The sequence below is a fragment of the Synchiropus splendidus genome, chromosome 3 (assembly GCF_027744825.2).
Source record: "Synchiropus splendidus isolate RoL2022-P1 chromosome 3, RoL_Sspl_1.0, whole genome shotgun sequence".
In the NCBI taxonomy this organism is placed as follows: Eukaryota; Metazoa; Chordata; class Actinopteri; order Syngnathiformes; family Callionymidae; genus Synchiropus; species Synchiropus splendidus.
Window position 1 is genome coordinate 34,682,251 of NC_071336.1, and position 18,953 is coordinate 34,701,203.

Consider the following 18,953-nt stretch of genomic DNA (forward strand, 5'->3'; position numbering starts at 1 on the left):
TACGTTCTCTCCAACTCTGCTCAAGTGTTGCTCTGACTTACACTGACCTGTTGGACTACAGCTGTTGTGTGGGACTAGGGGATTTGATGGTCAAGTCTCTTCAACCAGCTCCATTTCGAGCATCTAAAGTTTTACTTGTGTAGGTGAGACTCACTACATCCTCCCGCGCTTCTTAAGATTGGACCTTAACTTGGTTCTCGTCTCTTCCATGTCCCAAGTCTCTTTCTGCCCACCAACCAGGCCAAGATTGTTGCGACTTGGTCTGGCATAATGCCAACCGAGTGATTCAGTGTTCACTGACCTGTCAGTGTCAGAAGCCAATTCTGTGCTCATGACTCGGTGGGGAAGTGAGTAGGCATCAGCATGTACGTGAGTCAGGTACCATGTCGCAAAGTGACTCGGTTGGTCGCCTTTTCACCCTGGACATGAGTCTTAAAAAATGTTAGGACTTGAACCCAACTAACTTCCTGTCCAACTAGTCTCCTGCAGGTGTGTCTTTTATCGTACACAACATACCGCCAAACACAATTGTTGACAATGACAATTCTGCATCTCACGATAAATTCGTTTGACAGCCGACACCGGCGTGTGACAGCTGTGGAGAGTGTGGTCGACTCTGAGTCTCTGGATCCATGTTTCTTTGATGAGATGGAGTGGTCCTCATAGGTTCTCTGAGGCGCTCCTCTGCCTTGGTTCACATCAACACATGCAGCTCTCCTGCTGCCAAGGTGATGACACTTGGATATTGGCGGCGGTGGCGTCCTCTTCCGCGTCCCCATAAGGCTTCACTGATGGCGGACACACTCTCACAGGCAGCGCTAATGCTACGAGCCGCCATCAGTTAGGGACCGTCAACAAATTCTAAAGCCTCAAAGTCTGAGTGACATCTTCAGAAGGCTCAGTTTAACCCCTGAATAAAAGGACTGGGTTCCATGAGAGACACGAAACATTGAATTTCTCATCTCTACAGTTGGTTAACTATTATATTTAGACATAAACAATGATGCTGGAGACAAACTCCAGCAATAATTTTCATCATAAAACAGTTTCAAGAGAGACTGTATAGCATGAATATGGATTTATCGTGATAATTATCGTTATCGGCGAAATGACTACATTTATGGAGAAAACTGTTTTTGTCCATATCACCCAACCCTAGTCTCGACCCAAGTCAGCCTGAAAGGTATGTGACTTGATGACTGCCACCTCAAATCAAACTGACCTGCAAGTCATCAAACTCACCAAGTCACTTCCTGTCAGGTCACTTGAGTTTCATCGAATTCCATGCGCGTGACTCGACAAGAGCAGGGGAAACCTACTGCCGAGTATGGAGTCAGTTCAGCTGCCACACCGACTTGAATCATCTGGCCTTGCACACAAACGTGTGTTTGAAGATGAGGTGTAATTACTTCTCCAGGAGTTTCAGTCTCACTATTTATTCGTGCCGCAGTCGGAAGACTTCCTATTAAAGCTCAACCTTGAACAGGTATAATATCCGAGGGCTGCAGCTAGTTAGCTAGCGAGCTTCAGGTTCCGGCCATCGCTGGGGAGCAGCGGGCGCGGCCTGACACGAGGATGATGGAGGTTAATGCCCTGCTCTCGCGGGAGCTGAGACGCCTTGAGACGGAGCTCAGAGAGACTGCGAAGGTGCAGCACTCACCTGCCCCGGCCTGGTGCTCTCGCACACGATGACCTCGCCCTCCGCCGCCACCTCGGGAGGATTGTCGTTCATGTCCAGGACCTGGATGGTGACTGGAATGTGGCTGACCAGGGTGGGGTTGTCTGTGGCGGAGAAGAAGAGGGAGGACGTTAAATTCAGAGCTGAGGAGAGAACACCAGAATCAGAATCACAATCCAATTTATTGCCATGGTCAGTGGGGATCCCACCTACTAGGAAAGTGCTTTGGGATAAAGTGCTGACAATAAAATAAAATAAAATTACAAAGGCTGATCAGGAATTCAACAGTCTGAGGGCCGAGGGGAAGAAGCTGTTCCTGTGACGGGAGGTTCTGGTCTGGATGGACCGTAGCCTCCTGCCAGAGGGAAGAGGAACAAACAGTCCATGTCCAGGGTGAGAAGGGTCGAAGGCTCTGATCCCACCTGCACGTCTCTGGGTCCTGTCCTGTAAATGGCTCAGGTGCATTCTGAGCCTTGGGTTGACAAGTGGGAGACAGTCTGGATGAAGAAGCTACAACCTGTGCGCAGCTATTTTTAGCAGACTTGTGTTCTGGAAACGCTCGGCTGCATCCAGCTGCAACTTGTGCTGCGTCAGGATTCACAGGATGCCGCTGAGATCAGCACCAGGCGCCTGAGGACAGTTCAGGCAGGTGGAAGCACGTTGGAGGCGTCCGTCAGAGACTGGAGCGGAGCCCAGGATGTGGACTCCGCCCGCTCCTCCGCCGTCGGCAACAACAACATTGGCATGCGGCGACGCGGCTGCATGGCGGGAGATTCGCGTAATTGCGCTAGCAAATTATCGGCGTTACCTGACAGCGCCGCTGACGTTAGCGGGGCTCACATGCGTTTAATTAATTGTCATTGTAAGAAACAATCAGGACTAATTTGATTTGGCCGTTAATTAGAAGTAAAAACATTCTTGCTTCCGGAACATTCCAATCAATATGCTAATTCTGTGCGCCCCAACAACGCTGCAGACGACGAGTCTTGCTTTCGCCCATGTCAGCAGTTTCTCTGCTCCTCCTGCGACACGCCTGCTTTGGCGTTTAAAGGTCATGTGATGTCACCAGTCCACAGTCGCACTGTGCAAAACATCCTGCTTGTCACTAGTGGAAACTCTGATAGACATAGAGTTCATGACAATTCGAAAAGAAAAAAATGAAAATAACTGCCGCAACAGTGCACTCCATGATCAGAAACAGCTATTTGAAAGAAAAAATAAAATAATAAATAAAAAAATAAAATAAAAAAAACAAACAAAAAAATAAACAAACTGAAAGGACAAATTGAACACAATTATAAACGAAAATAAAACAATATAATTATAGTATAATAATACAAATTAATGTAAACAATAATAATAGAACAAAATGGAAATAAAAATATTCTGATAATAATAACAGTAACAATAATAGTAATAATAATAATAATGCATGACAAATAATAGAAAAAATAGAAATATGATGAACAAAAATGAATTACATCCACACACACTTTTCTCATCCAATAAAAGGAAGCACTTACACGGAATAACTGACATAATAAACTCAACAAATACATTATATATATATATATATGTATATTTTAAGAGTAATGAAAAACAAAAAGCAAAAGTAGCAAAAGATTCAAAAGGAAACAACAGCTTGAATGCAGGTCCAGCGCCACAGAGAGAGACCTGGCTGGGCCACACACGCCGTCATGACCGGCTTCCTGTCAGCAGCCGCGCTTATGTGCAGCAATCTGTGACCGTAAATCCCCACATGAAACTCAGCTCTGGTTAGAAAAGGCCGGCGACGATGGCGTGTGGTACCTACCAACCTCCGAGGCCATCACGGTGATGTTGTGCAAAGGCGTCTCTTCCCGGTCCAGAGGCTGCGTGGTTCTGATTACACCACTGTTCTCATCGATCCGGAAATATTGCGCCGCCTCTTCTTTGCTGTCCAGAAAGTATCTGAGAAGAAAACAGAAACCATCAGAGAAAGCCTGAAGCCGTTTGGCGGCCAATATTTCTCATCTGAAGAAGTGAACTTCTGGTGGGCAAGGAAAGTCATTTATTCACTCTGGTTTCCTCCCGAGTTCGGAAACGCAGTGTGGGGATGGAAGAGCATTTGTGAGCGCAGGTGTCCACGGCGCCCCCTGCCTCTCGCCCTCAGCAGCTGCGATGCACACGCATTACCTTTTAACCCATGAAGTTAGTGGTGGTCATAATGTTATGGTTCAAATCCAAGTACAAAAGAATTGTCTGAGGAGACTCAGTCTTCAGCATTTATCTTGAGTGATAGAGACTTCAGAACGTCGTACTTGGCTCACGTGCTGATCAAAGAGCCGACAGCGTTCCCCGCTGCTGCCGACCGCGCCGTGGCGTGTCCCGCGCTTCTTTAGCGTTTCATGATCAGGGTTCAGGTTGGTGCCATCCCAACACGCCCTGCTGAGCCGCTCGTGTTGAACCATCAGAAATGTTGTATCAAAAGAAGAGATAAAGAGACGATATGCTGATGATGTGGTGACGCTTTCATATGCAGATGATACAGTTGTTGTCTTCTTATCTTCATCAAGAGCTCAACATGGACGTTCAGCCCGGACTCTTCTTTTCATCTCCACATGAAGTCAACAGTCGCCCTCATGAATACGCCTGAATATCTAATCATATCGAATCACTTGGCTCACTGATTCACTCGCTACAGTCCTACAGTAGCACAAAGCTCCTGCAGCAAGTACTTCAACATACCACCTACAAAACTCCCGTGTTATTTCTTCAGACCAATTTCTGGGTTATTTGAATTTAAATTATGGGTTTAAGTCTCATATTTGTTTTGGTTATCACAAGTGATGGGTGGATGAGGTTTCACCACACGGTATTGAAGGGTAGATGAGGCTTCATGAAACAGTGTCCTGATTTTCAGAGATGGCGCTGTCTGCTGTAAAATGTTTGGACTTGAGCAACTCATTCAATGAAGCCTCGTCATGTCTAAACCAAGAGCACTTCTGAACATGAGGACACTGTTTCACCAATCCTGCAGCAGTGTGCAGTGTGTGTCTGTGTGTGTCTGTGTGTGCGTGTGTGTGTCTGTGTGTGTGCGTGTGTCTGTGTGTGTGTGTGTGTGTGTGGAGGTGTGTGTGTGTGTGTGTGTGTGTGCGCCTGGAGCACAGGTTGCGTGGCACAGCACAGACGGTAGAGGTGACAGAGAGGTTGCTGGTTTGAATCCAGCTCCAGCATGTTAACTCCTTCCGATGGCGCTTCAGCTGATGAATAAGTAAATATGATTCTTGAAAAGCCATTTCATGTACGTTAAAGCAACAAAATACTCAACTAATTGGAGCTAGTTTTCGAGGTAAAATGATCCCAGCACTGACTCTCCAACCCATCACTCTCGGTCGAGCGAATAACACATATAACACCAAGAGAGTGCAGGTCCCTCGGAGCCCTGAAGTCGGGTTAAAAACAGCCCACCGTCTCAGAGAGTATGAGTCAGAGCTAGCAGTATTTTAATGACCCTGAAGTTCTCAGAGTCAGAAGCAAAAATGTGCGTCTGATGTCAGGCCGGCTGGCGGCCCACACGAACGCGGGTTGTTCTGACGTTAGCTGTGGCGCTGCTGTTGTCCGTGTTAGCAGCGTTTTGCTTGCTGCCCAAGCAGTGTTGGGTGTTTAGTCTTAAGCCATTAGCCGCTGCTAGCAGCCGTCAGCTAGCTAGTGTGACTCAAACTAGTTTCCGTCTTTTATAGATGCAGACTGCAGAACAGAAAGCAATATTTGGGTTATTTATTTTGGATTTCTTTGCAAGTAAAAACATGATTTGACTATGAAATATAATTTTACGTAATAATGTATAACATATAATTCGCATCATTATAAATTATGTATTTTCCCTTTTTAAACATTTTCTAAATCCACAGTGGCATCAAGTATTCTCCTGCATTTCAGCATCAGGTTTTCTTTTTCTTTTTTTTTTTGAAAACCACAGTTTCCGCTATTTTTCTGTCAATTTGTGTGTCACGTCAAGTGTGACTTGTCATGACTCAACGCAACGCATCAGGTAAGTTAGTAACGCTACTGTAGCACATGGCTCGCTGCCTGCTGTGGTCCGGCGGTGCTAGGTCGGGGCAACAGACGCCCCTCTGCTGGGGATCTAAGCTTCACCCTTCGTTGAGATTTAGTCATTCTTAACTTGTTTTCCGTCACGTTAAATGGAAGCTATTTTATTCCACTCATGTCTGACTCAAAAAACACAACAGCTCTATTGTGTACTTCATAAACCAAATGCTTGTAACGGCAGTGGACCCTGTGACCTCTGATCGACGGCTGCAAACGGCCCTCGGGACAGACTTTGGACGCAGACCTAAAACGATGGGGCTAGGTAGTCAGAGCAGACAGGGAATTTCGAGAACGTTCCAGTCCTTTTTCCGGGCCACGACCTGCTCTTGTTACATGAGTGTGTCTATTCTAGCGAGTCTATTTTGGAGTTACACAGTCAAACTCCATCATGTTCCTCCCACGTCACAGGCACCTGAACAGAGCTGCTCTTCATTATTTAGAAAGCTCTGTGTGCTGCCCTGCGCTGCCTCTGAAAAAACTTCTGCGGAATTATTGATCCTGGCGGTGAGCAGCGTCCAGCGCTGCGCTGGAGCCGACCCAGGCGGCCGATCCCTGGCAGGACCGACCCGATTGCGAATCGATGCAGCTCAGCAGTGACCGCTCCCCTCAGACACTTTCTCACCCTGGGATGACATTTTCATAACAAATGGCGGGTTGGACTCGGGAGCCGCTGGCCGCGTGGGCGTCTCACTTTGGCTTCTTGTGTTTGCAGCGGTGAAATGTGACCATAAATCTGCTGCACAGTGATTATTAAACACTGGGTGAGTAAATCACAGGCTGGAAAACAACAAGAGGAAATGGTTTGCTCCGCACAGACACTGCAAACGACTTTGCTCCACTGTCAGGAAATGACTGCAATAACGCGTGGTTCCAGGCTAAAGGCGGCTCATTTCCCATCTGGGCCTGCCACAGCAGGTCCTCCACCTTCACCTATCTCCATCATCCCACAATACAAACATCAAAGGAAGCAATGTAGGCGTGACAACAGCGCCACAGCAGGGCGACACCGCGGCGGCATTAATATCCGTGTGCACGGCATCCTGTGCCTGAGTTTGTTCCTGGTTGTAGAGGGAGAGAGGGTGGGCAGGAGTGGGCCTGGCTCACAACCCTTTCAACCGATGGGTGGATGCTGAGCAGGACGAGAAAAGGGGGTGGGAAAATTATCCAGAAGCAGATCACTCCCACTCCCGAGACTATTTCCGATGTCGTGATCGAAGCCACTGCGCTACTTGTCGGCGCACAGGTGTTTCAAAGGAGCAGTTGAAAGGGGTTAGCCTCCTGCGTGACGTTGCAAAAGGACAGGTTGAGTTTTTCAAATCAAAGTGCTGTTAAAACACAGGCCTCAAACCGGTCCTCATAGGGCCACGGCAGGTGCAGGTCTTTGTACCAACCCAACAAGCGCACACAGTTGAACCAATCAGGTGTCAGCTGAAACAAGCAGCACCAGACTGACAGTCAACTGATCACAGTCTTCAGACACCTGACTGGTGAAAAGGTACCTGGCTGGTACAAAGATCTGCACCTACTGCAGCCCTCTGAGGACCGGTTAGAAACCCCTGGGTTAGTCCACGGCACATTCTCAATCTTGTTGTTTATTCCTTCCTATTATTCAGTCTATTACTGTCATGATCAGTGCAGCACAAATAACTGCCCAGAGAAAACAATCCACCTGCATTATTACATTGTTGTTACATGTTAAAATACCTCTCCCAACCCTCCAAAACCAAAAACAAAAAAAGCAAAACACTGCATCACGTCTATGACTCAGATGCCTTGACATCAGGAGCATCTCATGTGGAGATGGTCATAGACTTCAGGAGAGACACAGCTCCTCTGTCCCCTCTCATGTTGGCTGGTTCACCTATTCCTATTGTGGACTCCTTCTGCTTCCTAGGAACCATCACTGAGGACCTCAAATGGGAGCCAACCATCAGGTCCCTCATCAGGAAGGCGCAGCAGAGAATGTTCTTCCTGAGGCAGCTACGAAAACTACGACTGCCGACAAAGTTGCTGGTGGAGTTCTACACAGCCATCACATGAGATTAGATGAGGCTTCATGACACATTATTGAAGGGTAGATGAGGCTTCATGACACAGTATTGAACGGTAGATGAGGCTTCATGACTCAGTACTGAAAGGTAGATGAGGTTTCATGACACAGTACTGAAGGGTAGATGAGGCTTCATGACTCAGTACTGAAGGGTAGATGAGGCTTCATGACTCAGTACTGAAGGGTGGATGAGGTTTCATGACACAGTATTGAAGGGTAGATGAAGCTTCATGACACAGTATTGAAGGGTAGATGAGGCTTCATGACACAGTATTGAAGGGTCGATGAGGTTTCATGACACAGTATTGAAGGGTAGATGAGGTTTCATGACACCTCATCTACCCAGCACTGTTGTCTACTCACATCCTCAAAACCTCAGCTCACCCCTCCACTGCTCAGCCTAACCTTTGCACAGTGGTACCAACTGACCTCCATGACAGTAGGTGGCGCTGAAGCAACACTAGTCATAGAAGGAGGGAGTCTACACGTAAGCAGACGATTGCTCAGGACTGGGGGGAATTTTAGCAGACACCTGGGCTCTCTTCATCTCTGCTGCCTCCACATCGGCGTCACATTTCCAAAGCGCAGAGAAACTTTTGCTTCTGTGTCGTTGACAGAGCGTCGGCAGAAGAAGCTGCATCACTACAGCGCATCTGTTCTAGCGCTAAATCTCCTTCGGATGACACCTGGATGAGCTCAGTTTTACTTTTTTATGAAGGAGACATCAGGTAAACAGCGCTGTTTACCACGCCTGACGTGAGAACGGCGTGTCATGTTCAATAATTCACATCCTCTGCGACATTGCTCGACGATTCCCTGACCACCTCCAGGGTTGTCTTTTAAGGCTTGCAGGCATTAAGCGGTTTCGTCGAAAGATAGATGCCAAGCTCGGTGGCTGAGTCCCGCCAGTTCCTTACTCCCCACACGTGGTTTCTGAAACATGAGGTAAAAGACCTCAAACTAAGGCACTTGTATGTTTTACTGCCCAAAAACTGCATCTGTTTCCGTCTGTGATTTTGGCTACACAACTCAACAATGACTGTAGTTAAAGACGCCTCACTGTTTGGACCCTGATCTTCTCTGAAGATGGAGGTCATAGTTCCCCCAAGGTCTCAGCCAGCATTTCGTGAAACAGCCCCAAAACCTCACAGAACAAAGTTGGTGGAACCAGTAATGTGCAAGAGAGGATGAAGAGGTTTTCCACTGATGTTTTCACAGAGTTGCCAAGTCAATAATAAAGCTGGCGAGGCTTCGGTGAGGAAGCGAACACTGCTATTGAGCTGATTTTCGAATAACGTAGTCTTCTTTTTCTTTGGGCACTTCCTCCCGGGAGTTGCCACAACAAGGCAGCCTCCTCCACCTTCATCTTCACGACCTCCTTTATCACATCCATGAAGTAGGATGGTTGTCTTCCTCTCCGGTTCCTCCATGTCCAACATTCTTCATGCAACCTGACTCCCTGTCTCTCCTCTCCAGCGGAGTCTGTCCTCCCTATCTACCTTGTCTCTCCACCTCCCTCTGATACACTGGTGTCTCATCTGGTCTTGCTGGTCTCCTGAGCATCTTCAGCTCTGACTCTTAACTCTGACTCATCTCTCAGTGCCACAGCTCTAACCCACAAATCACTGCTGTCCTATGGAGCTCCCTTATCACTCTCGCTGCGACTCTTCTGTCGCGCAGATCACACCTGACAGTCGCCTGCACCTGTTCCACCCTGCCTGCACTCACCTCTTCACCTCTCTGTCCATCACTCTCTGTGACTGATCCCAAATACTTGAACCTCTCTTCCCTTATCTTCACTAGCCTCCACCTCTGCAGCTCCTCCTCCAACTCAACACCGCTCTCACTACAGATTAGTGATGTTCGATTCCACTGATTTCCTTTTCGATCCGATACCGAGTAATATTCAGGGTGGTATCCGCGATATCGATACCGATATGATATTAGGTTCAACTATCTACAAACAACTCAAAATGCTAGAAACCTTACTACTGTTAGTTACTTTTCTTCGTGTTCCTGTTAAGAATATACATTACCTCAAAAAACTTAAGTATCGAAAGTATTGATATTTTGGTTTGAGACTCGATTTTAGAGAATCAAGATCCAGTACCGGAAGCATCGATATTTCAGGATCGATCCGCACATCACTTCTACAGATCACTATATCATCAACAAACAGCATGGTCCATGGAGACTTCTCCCTAACCTTGTCTGTCTGTCTAATGAACTTTTATTTGGCTTGACGGATATTTTTTAAGCTCTTCGCATCCAAACTGAACATCAGCAATTGCAGACTATAAAGCGCAGCCGCGTATAAGCCACACCCACTATATTTAAAGAAGGAAATGGACTTTGTACAGTTGTAACGCGCGCAGCGGGGGAGTCTACGGCGTAGCAAGGTCAGTGATTTCAGCAAGCCGGGTCAGAAACACGCAAGGTTCCGTAACAATTCTGAACTCGGATTGTTGAGCCGTCACCTCGGACCAATGAAATGACAGACCTGACACACATATCAGTGCAATGAGCGCAGTAATGTCAATAAAACGGCAGTTATTTCGCTGGTCTGATGAGACAAGGCTGAATATATTGACGGCAAACAGGTCATCAGCCTGTAAAAACCCATATATCAGCCGCAGCGTTGTGTTCAGACTGTGTGAGAAAGACGTCTCGGATTATAGTCCAGAATTGAAGGCACTTAAAGTGCTAAGCTTACGACCATGTTTAGAGGCTGGTGTCGCGGCAATGTTTCCTTATTTTTGATACAAATTCGAAGGAATATTTCATTTGATTTTGCACATTTGTCTTGGCCACTCAGGCATGACTTCTGAGCTTCTTGGCTCCACACACATTTTCTCTTCCTTTCAAAAGGGTAATGATTTTTCCGCCACCCTCCTCCTGCTTCTCCTGGTCACATGGTCCCACCCATCCTAAGATGGCGGACCTTTGTGACAGGGTATACGACGGGCGTGACGTGGCGTCCGGAGTCCACCACAAGCCCACAGAGGAAGCTGGAAGCTGCCCACCACGGCGTGACTCATGAGCAGCACATGTTTGATTCAGGTGCTGCTATTGAACGGCGGCGTGTTAGCGAAACAGCTGCTGCCCTTGGCTTCTTGAACAACCCTGTTAAATCACACCTGCGAGGTGAGCCCCACTGACCCCGAGTATTTTAACAAGCACCAGCAGGTGCAGACTCCACGATTGATTCATCACAAATATTTCATCTAATGAGGGATTTCAGCTCTTCTATCGACTCCATCATTCACAGCCACGAGGCCAACTGAAGTGAGACTTGCTTTTGAGTCTAATGTCATGGAACGAGGCATCCCCACGAACAAGGCCCACATCCCTCAGACTTTTTTTTCCAACCGTAGACAAACCTGTGTTTAAGCGGCACGTGACCGTGCCAGGCAGCAGAGATGGCCTGAGGTTCCTCACGAAGAAATGGAGGATGTGAACGTCATGAGAAACGTCGCCTGGATGATGAAGAGCCGCACGTGACGCTGCATCTCAACACCAATGGAGGCTGTATATTCAAGATGCTGAAATCAAACTAAAACTTGCAGAAGCCACTAGAAGGGTCAGTTTGAAAAATGATGGATGTTGAATAAGCACGGAGGTCCAGCGCAGGCAGATGGTCATCTGAGGCGCGACGTTTATCATCGCTCATGTCAAAGTTACAGAGGATTGACGGATGCCGTGGCAAAAACTCTGACAATAGAATCAGACAATAGTCATGATTCACCTATTAAAACTGAAGTATGAAAACGAGTCATATTTGCTTATGTAAATTAATGAGGTCCAAAATCTCTTTTTTTTTCAATTTTGTCTGATATTAAAATAAAGAAGTACAGATAATTGTAAATGTTTTAGAGGTACTGGACTGGCAACAACTCAACAAAAATGAAAAAATAAAAATGAATTACTATAATGAATTACTATAATATCTTGAATTGTACATGAAAACATCAAAAAAAGGTTGGTAATTTGATAATATGGTGAAGACAGTATAAGAATATACTACATGGATTCAATGATGTATTATTAAAATCTCCTATATGTTACTTTTGGCACTTAAAATTTTTATATGTATAGATTATTTAATATAGAACTATAAAAATCTTCATTCAAATTATTCAAATTCTTATTTGATATTTGAATTAATTCCAAATATTTACTGTAGTACAGTACAGAATACACACACACACATTCACATATATACACACATATATATATGCGTGTATATATGTGTGTGTGTGTGTGTGTGTGTGTGTGTGTGTGTGTGTAATTTGAAGTTATACATTTACTTTAATATTCAACACATATATTATATATATTGAATTTGTATAAAATAATTAAAATATGCCTTAAGAAATGACTGGAAGTCTGTTAAATGTGATGTTATATTAAAACATTTACCATAAAAAAAAAAAAAATTCTGTTCTGTTACCATCCTAATTCATTTTTCCACACAGCACCATGACCTTTTCACTTTTTTTAAAATACATATTTTCATGTTTCACTTATTTTATTGCATTAGCTTGTACTGGTTCTCAACACTAAAAAAAATACAAAATAAAATAAACAAATAAATTATCTGGTACTGATTCAATTTCACTATTATACTGTCAAACTAGTGTCTCACAAAAGCACGTCGGTTTTTAATCAGGGGAATCAAAACCCATTGATCCATGTTCTGTCCGTGACACAAGCCCAGGTCCAGTGAGGGGCATGTGTCGGGTCTGGCCCAAGACCTCCTCCAGGTTGCCCACAACACTTCAGTTAAGTGGCGTCCAGGCGGTTCCAGGCTCTGGTCTCTACTCACTAAGCTACAGGACCATCCTGGACGAAAAGCTCGGCAGACTCTAAAACACAGGTGAAGTGGAGCACTGAAGGACGGACATGAACGAAACAGAGATGCTGACTTGAAATAAAAGTTCAGGAAGACAACACTGTTGCGAGGTCAGAAGAGGAGACGCTTCTCTCTCAAATCCCCACAGTTCATTTTCATTAAGATTTCTCCTTCAAATCGCTTCATTTCACTCTGTGAAACATAAAAGTGAGATCAGTGCGCCATTGTGTCGGAGTCACTGTGTAAACTGCGATAATAATTGCACTCTCACAGCAAACTGAGCCTTTACAGAAACAAAAAAGAAAAAGAAAAGTGAGAACCTTTGAAATCTACATGACAAGTGTCTTCCCTTCTCCAGGTTTTGTCTTCCCTGCACACGCTTGATGGACACAGAGGTTAAGGATCTCTGCCACAGTTGACAGCCAATTCCTGGTCTGTGTTCCATGAAAGGAACAAGGGAGCAAGGAAGGGCGGACGCTACACCCACGACTGCGTGAGGGTTGTCCCAGAGTCCATTTACACCTCAGTTGCCAATGGAGTGACTCGGCCAACACAATATTTTGACATGTTTCGACAGATGTTCGTCAAGCCTCAAAGGATCATGGGATGGACGACACACCGCGTCGTATAAACACACCTCTTCTTAACTCTTCTAAAGTGGGTTTTCCTGAGAGCGGAATGGTGTTTGTGTGCGTGAGGGAGAGATTTGTGTCCCTCCTAAGGACCCGCTATGAAGGCTCAATGATGAAGGTTGGAGCTGAAGCCAGGTCCCCAGGTCACCATGGCAAAGGCACCATCTTAGACAACCTGTAGAAGCTACTCATTCAGGTGGCTCAGATTTGCTACACATCACTCAACACTACACCTGGAGGCCTGGAGTATCCAAGCAAAGAAAAGCAAAGGGGTTCCAACTGAATCCACCCCAACACCGCTCTGCTGGTGCCCAGAAATGGCACCTCAGTCCCAACAAAAGAACTATTTTTAGCTCTGACTGAAGGTAGGAGAAGAGGTTCTCACCTGACCGGGCTGTTCCGACTGTCCGGGTCCCGGGCCGTTACCGCTCCCACCTCCGTACCACCCGGCGAATTCTCGTATACATCCAAGATATAATATTCCATAGAAAAGACTGGAGCTTCGTCCACATCCCCGACGGTGATCTTCAACGAGGCGCTGTCTTTGAAAGATCCGATGTAGGAAAAACGAGGATCCACGTGAGTGTTTGTGCCCTCGATGTGAAGGGTGTAGGTCTTCTTCCTCTCGTAGTTCAGGGGCTGTAAGAAATACGAAAGACTTCATGAGCGGTCACAGTCATGGAGTGTTTTCTTTGTAGTCTCACCTCATCATGTCTATTAAAGTTGGGTTCTCCAGAATGAGTCTAGACTGCTTGTCTTACATCGTAACGTTGTGTTTGTTTATGTGCGATAAAAGCATCTGTCTTAATCCCCAGTTACTGCAAAATCGTGGAAAATATTTGAGGCACAGGCGTCCCCCACCTTTACCCTCATCCCAGCCGTCAAACCCAGACCAGACACCATGTCCAACTCAAGGCTGTGGTACCTTCTTGAGGCTGATGATCCCCTCTCTGGTGTCCCGGTCGGTGGATATGGTGAACATGTTGGCGCCTTCTGAGTTGATGATGCTGTACTTTATGTCTGCGTTGACGCCCAAGTCTTCGTCGTTGGCCTTGATCTTACCGACTGGTTTTCCCACTTTGGCCGATTCTGGGACGTACAGTTGGTAGTTTTCTGAGGGTCGTAGATGAAAGTTATGCTTAGAACACGGCCGATCATGCGTGCTCATGCTAACCTTTGTGAAATTTGCAAAATAGAGAAACAAGTCTGGGCCGTGAGTCTCTTACTTTGCGGGAACTTCGGGGGGTTGTCGTTGACGTCTGTCAGGGTGATGTTGATGGTGGTGGAGCCAGAGAGGCCTCCCACCTGGCCGGCCATGTCTTTGGCTTGGATTACGACGGTGTAGTGCTCCCTGGCCTCCCGGTCCATGTCGGATAAGGCGGTCCTGATGATACCTAGGAAAGAAGAGGGTGGCTTTAAAGACACGCCCAGTGACGCTGACGTGTTCGCAGGACAAGCAGTGTTTTAAGTGTGTTTGTGTTGAGGCCCTTTTATGCACAACGTCACATATGGATCTGGCTCTGGACAGAGCGTTCATTTGCTCAGTATTTCCGCACATTTCCCTCGAAGCTAATGGACCAAACGGAGCAGTAACACCGGACACTGTGGGGGCAGTGTTGCTGTTACTACCTGATGCGTAGCTCTGATGAGGCATGAAGGAGATATTACAATGGTGGAAACTCTCCGTTCTCCAGTGGCGATATATTTTACAGCCTCACCAACCACTGCCTCCTACAACGCTGCCTCCGTTTCCTCTTTTGTGGAGGAAGAGCTACAGGATCAACGCTTCTTCCACAGTCGCCATCTTGGTTTTGGAATTGTTGTTGTTGTTGTTATGAACGTTTGACTCTGGGCGGCTCCCCCTGGTGGACACAAGTTTGTATGTAAAGGGAGTAGAAATTAGCCATTTGTGTGCAAGACACATCAGAGATTCTGTCTCGAGACAAAGTCCATTAGACTCAAGAGTCTTGTTTTGTTTTCCTCTTTGGAAAAGTGTGTGTCTTAGAACAGCATGAGTGTGGATTGTCCTAGAGTTTGTGTCAGTTGAATAAGTATCATGCGTATTGTGTTAGTTTAAATCTCTTAGCGTTTTCAAGTTAGCTCAAGAAAGTGAGAACAATTATTGTGTTATTGTTTGTGTTACTGTGTTTCAGGAGGAGTGAGTTGGCCAATGTGGTTAAGGCGTGTGTTACAGTTAGAGCTCGAGCCTCAGGGTGTGTTAGCGTGTCAGACTGTGTGAACATGAAGGTTGTGTGTTAGAATGAGGTTGTGCTTCAGGCTGATCATTGTGTGACTGAATACACATTCTAGTTGTGTTGTTTAAGCTTGAGTTACAGTGTGTGTTTGTGTGTGTGCGTGACTCATTCCGTCATGGGACAGAACCATCTCCCCATCCTCCAAAAAATGTTTCCCTCGAAAACTGGTGCAGCCGTGCTTCATGTCTTTTGTGTCGTACCACAAATTGGAATGAAAGAAAAAGCCACCGAACATTGTCTCGGCGCTGATGAACACAATCTCATTCCCAGTTTCTTGTGGAACACATTATTGCCGGGTTCACAAGTTCACGGGTCCAAAAGTTCAGCCGCAGCCGCAGGCTGTGCGGCTCGGGGGAGCAGCCGGCCATCAGACTGGGGGAACTGGGGGAGCACATTAAATCCAACACGTGTCGTGACTCGTCGGAGGGCCCTTATTAAAGTCGGTAAATCAGCGGCCGAGCGGCGTCCTTGTGTTTCGCAGAGACGCAGGTGTGTTTGGGCCGGTCATGCGGAAGTTTGCTGCTGTAATATACGTGATAAAGTGGAACTTCAGGAACTTGGTTAACGCCAAGGTTGCTTTGTCTATTTGAGGAAAATGGAAAGTGAGGGACAAGGAACCTCGATGCCGAAGGGAGGAGGGAGGGCGGAAGAGGATGAGGGAGTGATAGCGCAGCGCTGAAGATGCTTTGCATCTGCAGCTGCATATATGACAAAATTACTCAGAAATAAAGCACAATTGAAGCGCTATCAGTCACAGTGCAGACAACAACAAAAGATGAGCCGACTCGTCCCACAGGACACTTTTAACTAGGGCTGCGACTAATGGCTATTTTTCTAGTCAATTAGTCACCGACTACTATAACGATTAATCGACTAGTCATCAGCATATGATGTGTTTGGGTTGATGAACATGGCAAAATGTCTGACTTTGCTATTATTAATAGAATATGAATTAATATGAATATACTTTCTATATTGTTTAAAATGGTTTTGAATTTTTTTATTTTAGTTGCTCAAAATGTGGTGTGAATGGTGTGTGTCCTTTGTGAAATGGTCCCACAGTATTGAAGGGTAGATGAGGCTTCATGACACAGTATTGAAGGGTAGATGAGGTTTCATGACACAGTATTGAAGGGTAGATGAGGCTTCATGACACAGTATTGAAGGGGAGATTAGGCTTCATGACTCAGTATTGAAGGGTAGATGAGGCTTCATGACACAGTATTGAAGGGTAGATGAGGTTTCATGACACAGTATTGAAGGGTAGATGAGGTTTCATGACACAGTATTGAAGGGTAGATGAGGTTTCACGACACAGTATTGAAGGGTAGATGAGGTTTCATGACACAGTATTGAAGGGCAGATGAGGCTTCATGACTCAGTATTGAACGGTAGATGAGGTTTCATGACACAGTATTGAAGGGTAGATGAGGCTTCATGACACAGTATTGAAGGGTAGATGAGGCTTCATGACACAGTATTGAAGGGTAGATGAGGCTTCATGACACAGTATACGGCCCAAACAGAGCAGTACCACTGGAAATCACATGGGGCAGTGTTGATGTTACAACCTGATACGTAGCTCTAATGAGACACGAAGAAGACACAACAATGGTGGAAACTCTCCGTCCTCTAGTGGCGACATATTGAACGTCCTCACCATCCACCGCCTCCTACAACGCTGCCTCTGTTTCCTCTTTTGTGCAAGAGCTACATGATCAATGCTTCTTCCACAGTCGCCATGTTGGTTTGGGAGTTAGTTGTTCAAGGGGCTGCTCCCCCTGATGGCTATATTGGTGAACAACGATAAGAAGGTATGGAAGCATGTGATCAGTGTTGGTAACACGGTTTGAAAGTGCATTTCGTGAGTAATGGAGTAAGTAATGAATGAGTCTTCAGTGTATTCCTTCTGCTTTCTGCTGAAGATGTGTGTGATCATGCTACACAAGGATTGTGCGTCTGTGTGTAACTCTCTTTTACGTGTGCATGGCCCAGACCATTGAGGAATAAATGTGTGACTTTGTGAGAGCAGACTTTGTTCCCCAGCAGCAGCACAGTCGTCCACACAAGCCCTCTTGCTCGTCTGGCTTCTATAGTAGGACTCTAATCCACCGGCGTCGGCAGCAGTGTCGGTTGAAAGTGGGTCAAGGAGCAAGTTATTACGACCAGAGGGATCTGAGGTCGCGAACCATCAGCTAGACAATAATCCTGCCGAGCTCCATGAATGTTCAGACCCTGCCGCCGGATCAATGGCGGGAATTATATTCCGGACAGAGCGGTCGCCGATAACAAGCCTCTCGATGGACAGAAGCTGCTTCTCTAAAGATTCCGCCATCGACCTCTTGTCGGATCTTTTCGGCTGATGTAACCTTTAAGAAAATACAAGTGTGGCATGTTCCTGTGATGACTTTTCTACATCTGCTGCGTCAAAAACATCCGCGTTGACCTATTGGATCCGCTCTCGTCTCCCCAGCTGCTTCCTAACGCCGAGCGCAAAAACATCAGAAGAGTGGGAGGCGGACCCCGACGTGGAGGGAAGCTGGTTTCATGGACGGTTGTGCAGGTGAAAGAGTTGAAATGGAGGACAGCAGAGATGCCAGTTACTGATGGAGTGTTTCGTCAATCGCAGCGATCTTCGGTTTCCTGCTTCATCATTGAACATTTTTACATTTGCGTTGAACTAACAAGAACAAGATTAGAGTTCAGTAAGTGGCGCTCTGAAGTTGTCGGTCAAACAATAGTGAATAGTGTTGTAGTCTGGATCAACAAAGTCAAAACCAGAAGTCAAGTAGGGCGAGACCAGGACCGGGACCAAACTGGATACCGACCACTGACGCAACCCAGATGAACTTCCACTTCATCTTTTTCTGGGTTAGAGACATCAAAACATAGTAAAAACAATCCCTTCACCAAAAGTCAACACTGCTAACGTAGCGTTGTAATAGTCTATACTGGGTCAAGACCCGAGACATCATCACTCCCCTGGCGTAATATATTGATGCAAGGAAAGTGTAATTTTGCGTCCTAAACTGATGAAAAAAGCAGCCTTCAGCGCTGCATGTCGAAGCACTAGGCCTTCAGTTGAATCCAGCCAGTGTGACTCGTAAAAAAGAAAGGGGCCATGAAACTGTGCGCCATTTATTCTTCGTGCATCAATGTGTTGAACGCTGTGTGTTTTAGTCATTGCTGCATTTTGGACAACCAACAACAATGTTTCAGTGAAGCGAGCTTCCGCACCTTTCCCCCTTTGTCCTCGAAGCAGAAAGTGCCATCTAGTGGCCTGTAAACAAGAGGACAGAGGTTCGTGAAACCTCATCAGCCCGACCACTATCAACAGGCACTGAGTGGGGAAGATTGCTGAACGATACCAGCCCACATCGTCCAATAGGCTTTT

General features: G+C 46.2%; 1 protein-coding gene across 1 annotated transcript in view; it reads right to left on the reverse strand.

Moving 5' to 3' along the window:
* The window catches only part of LOC128755353 (cadherin-18), a 120,852-nt gene that overhangs the window by 24,989 nt on the left and 76,910 nt on the right, over positions 1-18,953 (reverse strand). Inside the window, exons 5-9 of the mRNA XM_053858688.1 lie at positions 14,531-14,698; positions 14,230-14,417; positions 13,690-13,943; positions 3,492-3,628; positions 1,661-1,782 (exon numbers count right to left, since the gene is read on the reverse strand). Coding sequence (XP_053714663.1) covers positions 1,661-1,782; positions 3,492-3,628; positions 13,690-13,943; positions 14,230-14,417; positions 14,531-14,698 — 869 coding nt within the window. The remainder of the gene's footprint in view (positions 1-1,660; positions 1,783-3,491; positions 3,629-13,689; positions 13,944-14,229; positions 14,418-14,530; positions 14,699-18,953) is intronic.